The 6,994-nt window shown below is 53.6% G+C and overlaps 1 protein-coding gene across 1 annotated transcript; it reads left to right on the forward strand.

The window, feature by feature from the left end:
• The first annotated feature begins 289 nt into the window (after positions 1-289).
• Positions 290-1,393, forward strand: LOC100278939 (RING-H2 finger protein ATL3). Its single transcript, NM_001174227.2, has one exon. The coding sequence runs from the start codon at positions 338-340 to the stop codon at positions 1,100-1,102; it is 765 nt and encodes a 254-aa protein (NP_001167698.2). The 5' UTR covers positions 290-337; the 3' UTR covers positions 1,103-1,393.
• The last annotated feature ends 5,601 nt before the right edge of the window (positions 1,394-6,994 follow it).

The following is a 6,994-nucleotide window of genomic DNA, read 5'->3' on the forward strand; positions in this document are numbered from 1 at the left end:
AAGTCAACTCTCTTGACCGTGCGCCTAGAACCGCCCGGTGAACGTATCACGGCCGTTCGCCTGTCCTCACACGGCGTACGGGCGGTCAGCCAGTGAGCCCCGGCCCGGGGAACGGAGACGGACTGTTGCTGACTTGCTGTGCTACTCTAGACGTCCAGCCAATGCTGAAAACCCGAGGCTACCCCTTTGATTTCCATCCCAATGTTCCGAGCATTACCAAGGGCACTTCAGTCATGAAATCACGTACTATAAGTAACTTGCTCACCGAACTCACCACACCCAAATCATCCGCGAAACCACAGCTCAGTTCGGTGAGCGCAGCGCTCGACCATCAGACATGGGCGTCAGCGACGGCGACGGCAACGGCAACGGCCCCAAGGCGAGCGAGGAGGCGGTCTCGTGCGAAGGGAGTCCCGAGTATAGGTTGCCGTTCTCCAAGCCGCACGTCCCCAGCCCACCGCAGGTGACCGACCCGACGAACTACGCCATGACTGGCAAGATCCTGCTCGCCGCGGCGGGGGCGTTCGCGGGCGTGCTCCTGGCGCTCGTCGCGCTGCACCTCTACAACAGCACACGGCGGCGGCGCCTCGGCGGCAACCAGCGGCGGCTGTTCCGGAGCCTGGCCATCGCCGGTGGCGACGAGGACCGCCGCGACGGTGACGGAGAGGGAGCGCCTCCCCCCCATCGCGGCCTCGATTCCGCTGTGCTCGCCGCGATACCGGTCGTGCTGATCGAAGCGGGCGCGGATGCGGGGGGCGGGGACTGCGCGGTCTGCCTCGCGGAGCTCGAGCCCGGGGAGAAGGCCCGCGCGCTGCCGCGGTGCGGCCACCGCTTCCACATCGAGTGCATTGGCGCCTGGTTCCGGGGGAACGCCACGTGCCCGCTCTGCCGCGCCGACGTCGTCGTCGTGGCGCCGGGCGCTATCGTGCCAGCCGAGGGCGGGGCGCTGTCGGAGGAGGTGCGGATAGACGTGGCCGGGGACGCCGTCGCCGCGACGCCCAATGGATCCACGGTAGTGCCGGTGATGGGGAGGTTGCATAGCGGCCGGGATCTTGAGAAAGCCAGGCGGGTCTTTGCTTCCACCCGATTCTCTTCCTTCTGACAGGGCTCCATTGGCTCCCACAGCCACAGACTACAGGACCTCGGAAGCTTCCTCTGATTTTCGCACATGGACACCTCGATTGTTTCGGAGCGTTCTGCCATTAGACTGTACATAGATTTGTTGGTGATGCCAGCTGTGTTTTGCCATGATTTGTAGTACGATTTTTTGCGGACGAACTCATGGACATATCTGTCTCGACGTTGACTCGAGACATGTAAACTGCTTGGATGCTATTTGCTTCACAACATTAATGATTGATAGTTGTAATAAATTTGAATAGGTGGAGCTACTAATGTGATATTTTATTTCGGCTGAATCTAAACAAATATAATCTAACGTTATCAATTATCTATCACGTTACAATATGTAAACAAAGTGCTCGCAGTAAAGGACGCCCTCGCGTCGCTCCGCTTGGGGCGTCTCGGGGGCAGGCAACCAGGCCGCGCCACCACCGGTCCACTCCACACTTGCCCTTGCCGGCCGGTGCCGTCGCAGCCGGCGGCAGTGGCGGCTAGCGGTGGCTGTCGACCCAAGTCGGCTTCTCCGCGACCTCCCACTCGTGCCTCCTCTTCTCTCTCCGTCCCCTCCCCACCCTGCTCTCCTCTCTCCCTCCCCTTCGTCGACGTTGGGTGGGGCTCCGGCGCGTCTTCGGCCAGATCCGGGGAGCTCGTCTTTGGATCTATGGTCCCCTGCCATGGATCCAGTTGTCCCCGCATGGGACCCGTCCGACGACGCTCTCCGGCTCCCGGCATGGAGGGCCACCATGGTTCGCTGCTGGCTTGGGACCTAGGCGCGGCTCAACGCCGGAGCTAGCTGGCGGGTTGCTCGTGCAGCTAGTGGTGGAGGCAGCGGCGGTATCATCGTGCCCCTAGCTAGCCCACGGCGGCGGCGTCCGCCCATCGCTGCTGCTCAGGGGGCTGGAGGGGTGCCTGGTCTGCGTGCTTGCGCAGCTGATGCGCGAAGGGCTGGATCTGGCGCGCGTGAGGTCGACCGCCTCCGCGTGCCAGCATCGGAGGCGCCGGCAGGCTGGTCCCGGGCCAGTGCATGAGCCGGGTGGAGTTCGGCGTTGGTGCATCGACAGGCCTACAAAGTCGACCAGAATGGCGGTGGCGGGACCTCCTCTCGTCTGCGGCAGCGTCGGCTAGTGGCTCGGGCTTGTGCAAGGTGGTGATGGTGGCAACAGGCCCCAAAATCTTCATCATTGTGTGGGGCGTCGGGGCAGCGACGATGGTGAAGGCAGCTTGCTGTGTCTCGAGGTTTCGGCCAGACGCTGTGCTGGGGGCTCTTGAGCGAAAGTCTCGGCGACGGTGACACCCATGGGTGCCGCTTCCCCTGTTGAGGTCGTCGCATCCCAGCGCTATCTTCCTTGGGTGAAAGCCCGGTCCATCGCGGACAGGCGACGATGGCGTCACGGTGACGTCACTCCCTTCCTGAAGGCGTCGCTTCTTAAGTTCGTCTCGGCCACGTCTTTGCCTTCGGCCGTTGCTTCGCTTCTCGGCGCCTGGTTTGCGAGTGGAGGTGGGGTTTTGTAACGTGAAGCCGGAGTTGCTACGTCAGGGGATATGACTCGACAACGATAACATGAGGCAAACCTCCCTTCTTCGTAGTCCAGAATGTTTCGCAGGTCGGGCTAAAACCGGAGGCAGGGCAGAGGGTCAAGATTGGAAGTCGGAGCTTGTCTGTGCCTTGAGCCCGACAACGATAAAGTGTTGAGACCTTTCGCATCGGGCTGTCTATCTGCTTTTCGTTTGTTTCGCCTGTCGGATGCTCTGCATTCTTGCTTGACAACGATGACCCTTAGCAGTTTTGTGTGCTCTCGTGTCTGGTTGCCGCTGCCTGTCGTGTTTGGGCACTCTGTGTTGGTGGTGAGTGTGGTGTCGTGTTGATATCCCAATCCAACTGGCGAGTTGAGTTGTTTGGTGTCGGCGTGTTGATGTCCCAATCCAACCGCCTGTTATTTGTTGTTTAGTCCGGTCTAGACCACTTCTTCTTTATTAATATAATCGGCAGCTTTCATGTCTGGTTCATTAAAAAAACAAATATGTAAACTAAACGACATCTTTGTTGCTGACACATTTCTTTAGGCTAAGGGACATGTTTGCTTAGTATATTAACTTGTCCAGATTAAATAATCTAACAAATTTTAAACTAATAATTAGTCAAAATTTGTTAGATTATATAACCTAGATAAATTATAATTCCAAACAAACACCCCTAATTCAACATTTACTCCTCTCAAATATGTACTTTCTATTTCAATGATTCATTTCTCATTTTATCCTTTCTCCAACCTTTCCCTTTATTCAACTCCATCTTCCCTCTTTACTTGAGCTATTTGATTTTTATATACCAGTTGTTAGTTTTAAAAGGATACATAATATTTGTAGTACTATAATTTACATTGTTATCAGGTCAAAAGAATTATTTTAAAGTTAAAAACACTAATTAATAAAAACAAAGATATTAGAGCTCCTCTTTTCTCAACGGGAGCATAGGGGCTCGCCCTATCGAGCCGGAGGCCCTCTTTGATAGGGCTCTTTCTCCGCTAGCTCCAGCTCTAGCTCTGACTCTGCTAGGAAAATAGCTTCCTCCTTATTTCCGAAAAGAGTTATACAAAGAGCACCCTATTTGGTTGAAAATATAGTACCTCTTGTAGCTTCTCCTACGATTGGGGCGACGAAGAGAAAAACATAGGAGAAGAGCCGATAGAAGCTCCTTTTTCTAGCTCTCGTCTCCTTTTGTTTTTTTGAGAGGCTTCTCACACTTTTTTAGGAAGAACCCATTAAAGAGCCACTCCTTTGGTAGATTTTTGTTTTTTCAAAAAGTTGTTGAAGGAGTCCTACTAGATGCCTAAGGTATACCATTCGAGGCCGTCTTACCCGAGATACCACTATGTATCGACAAAAAATATTTGTGATTTTTATATGATTGACACCGGAGTCCACGGTATATAATATAAGGGCTGGTTTAGGAGCCACAAAACCGGAGCAGATAGAAGAGGCTAAAATCCCTTTTTTATTCAATTTTAAATAAGGAGTGGAATTTAGCCTCTACAATACCCTCTGGTTTTTGGACTTCCAAACTAGCCCTAAGTCAACCATGGATAATGATAAGTGAATCATTGGTTAGACAATAAGACCGAATAACTGACCAATAAATTGATGGAACTGATGTGATTCCGGTATCCATCCATATATAGCAAAAGTGACGATAATAGGGTACATGTATGTCTTCTGCATTCGAAAAGCAGCTGCAATGTAATATTTCAGGCACCTACTGCTCCGCTCTAAGTTCTAAGGTGTTTGTCCTTTCAGGTATATATTTTCTGTTCAAAATTATAATGCATTTTAACTTTTTAAAATATTTTATCTTTACTATATATATCTAGATATATTATATATTTAGATATATAGAAAACTATATATCTAGAAAAATCAATGCATCTTATAATTAAAAAGGGAAAAGTACATACTTTTAATATATATAAATATTATTTATATCAGCCACATACTATAATCCAATGCATGCAGGGATGAAAACCGAAACCAAAAAATCTGTAACCGGGGTTTCGTAACTGCATTGTTTCCTTAAAAACAATACAATTTTCAAAAATTACCGTATATAAAAATTTGAATTTTAAATTTGTCGGCGTTTCGAACCCGGGGGGTCCCTGGACCGACGAGTAAATTGTCGCCGCGTGCCCCAGCTCAGATGGGTCGGCGCGAGACAGAGCGCGAAGGGGGGAGAGAAGCCGGGGGGAGACAGGCGTAAAAGGGGAAACCCGCGGCCTTCGTGTTTGTCCCGCGCCCAGGTCGGGTGCGCTTGCAGTAGGGGGTTACAAGCGTCCACGCGGGAGGGAGCGAGCGGCTTACGCGAGCGCCGTCCCGTCCTTCCCCGCGCGGCCAACCCTCTGTAAGAGGGCCCTGGACCTTCCTTTTATAGGCGTAAGGAAAGGATCCAGGTGTACAATGGGGGGTGTAGCAGTGTGCTAACGTGTATAGCGGAGGAGAGCTAGTGCCCTAAGTACATGCCATCGTGGCAGCCGGAGAGGTTTTGGCACCCGGTTCATGTGGTGTCGTGGCCGTCGGAGGAGCGCTGGAGCCTGGCGGAAGGACAGCTGTCGGGGCTGTCGAGTCCTTGCTGACGTCCCCTTGCTTCCGTAAGGGGGCTGAGAGCCGCCGTCGTCATAGAGCATGCGGGGCGCCATCATTACTTGTTTACCGGGCGAGCTAGATGGGACGCCGGTCTTGTTCCCTGTAGCCTGAGTTAGCTTGGGGTAGGGTAATGATGGCGCCTCCTGTGACGTGGTCGGTCCGAGCCCTAGGTTGGGCGAGGTGGAGGCTCCTCCAAGGTCGAGGTCGAGTCTGTCTTCCAAGGCCGAGGTCGAGTCCGAGCCCCTGGGTCGGGCGAGACGGAGACCGTCGACTGAGGCTAGGGCTAAGTCCGAGCCCTAGGGTCGGGCGAAGCGGAGTTCGTCATCTTCCGGGGCTGAGCCCGAGTCCGAGCCCTGGGGTCGGGCGATGCGGAGTTCGTCGTCTTCCGGGGCTGAGCCCGAGTCGAGCCCTGGGGTCGGGCGAAGCGGAGTTCGTCGTCTTCCAGGGCTGAGCCCGAGTCCGAGCCCTGGGGTCGGGCGATGCGGAGTTCGTCGTCTTCCGGGGCTGAGCCCGAGTCCGAGCCCTGGGGTCGGGCGAAGCGGAGTTCGTCGTCTTCCGGGGCTGAGCCCGAGTCTGAGCCTTGGGGTCGGGCGAAGCGGAGTTCGTCGTCTTCCGGGGCTGAGCCCGAGTCCGAGCCCTCGGGTCGGGCGATGCGGAGTTTCCTATGGCGCCTGAGGCCGGACTTGGCTGCTGTCAGCCTCACTCTGTCGAGTGGCACAGCAGTCGGAGCGGTGCAGGCGGCGCTGTCCTCTTGTCAGGCCGGTCAGTGGAGCGGCGAAGTGACTACGGTCACTTCTGCTCTGTCGACTGAAGGGCGCGCGTCAGGATAAGGTGTCAGGCCACCTTTGCATTAAATGCTCCTGCGATACGGTCGGTCGGCGTGGCGACTTGGCCAAGGTTGCTTCTTGGTGAAGACTGGGCCTCGGGCGAGCCGAAGGTGTGTCCGTTGCTGGAGGGGGCCCTCGGGCGAGACGTAAGTCCTCCGGGGTCGGCTGCCCTTGCCCGAGGCTGGGCTCGGGCGAGGCGAGATCGTGTCCCTTGAGTGGACCGATCCCTGACTTAATTGTACCCATCAGGCCTTTGCAGCTTTGTGCTGATGGGGGTTACCAGCTGAGATTAGGAGCCTTGAGGGTACCCCTAATTATGGTCCCCGACAAAATTAATGTTAACATCATATCATAGTCGTTAATAAGTAGATTAATTATGAAACCATGTAAATTTCCAACCGACTGATAATCATTTTCATATAGATAATATAGACAATATTGTTTCTCATCGTTTCCAACCGTTTTCATTCCTAAATTCTATATATTAAAGCCATGCAGCTAAGCTCATTTAGACAGTGAAAGAGAAATATGCTTAATCATTTCATATAATCGATTTTGGTGTTTGACGGCCATCACAAACCATATGGACTAATTAGTTTGCCTAGTTGCTATTTTTCTCAGGTGCATAAAGTTCAACATAAACATACAAAGAAAAAAACTTGAGGGAATTCTACAAAGTTTGGAGCATACAAGAGTTGGTGCAGCTAGTGGCGCACCGGACACTGTCTGGTGCCCAGGCTAGAGCACCTCGCGAACTGGCCACTCTCGGGTTTTCTCAGAGCCATTCCACTAAAATTCACCGGACTGTCCGGTGAGCCAACGGAGCAACGATCAACTTCGCCCAATGGTCGACTGCGCTGACTGAACAGAAATCAGATGTCAGTCTAAGTCAGAACACTCTGGACTGTCCA

Source organism: Zea mays, chromosome 3 (assembly GCF_902167145.1).
Source record: "Zea mays cultivar B73 chromosome 3, Zm-B73-REFERENCE-NAM-5.0, whole genome shotgun sequence".
Lineage (NCBI taxonomy): Eukaryota > Viridiplantae > Streptophyta > Magnoliopsida > Poales > Poaceae > Zea > Zea mays.

Bases quoted from the DNA above. Each gene is read 5' to 3' on its own strand.
- LOC100278939 (NM_001174227.2), top strand. From the start codon at position 338: ATGGGCGTCAGCGACGGCGACGGCAACGGCAACGGCCCCAAGGCGAGC.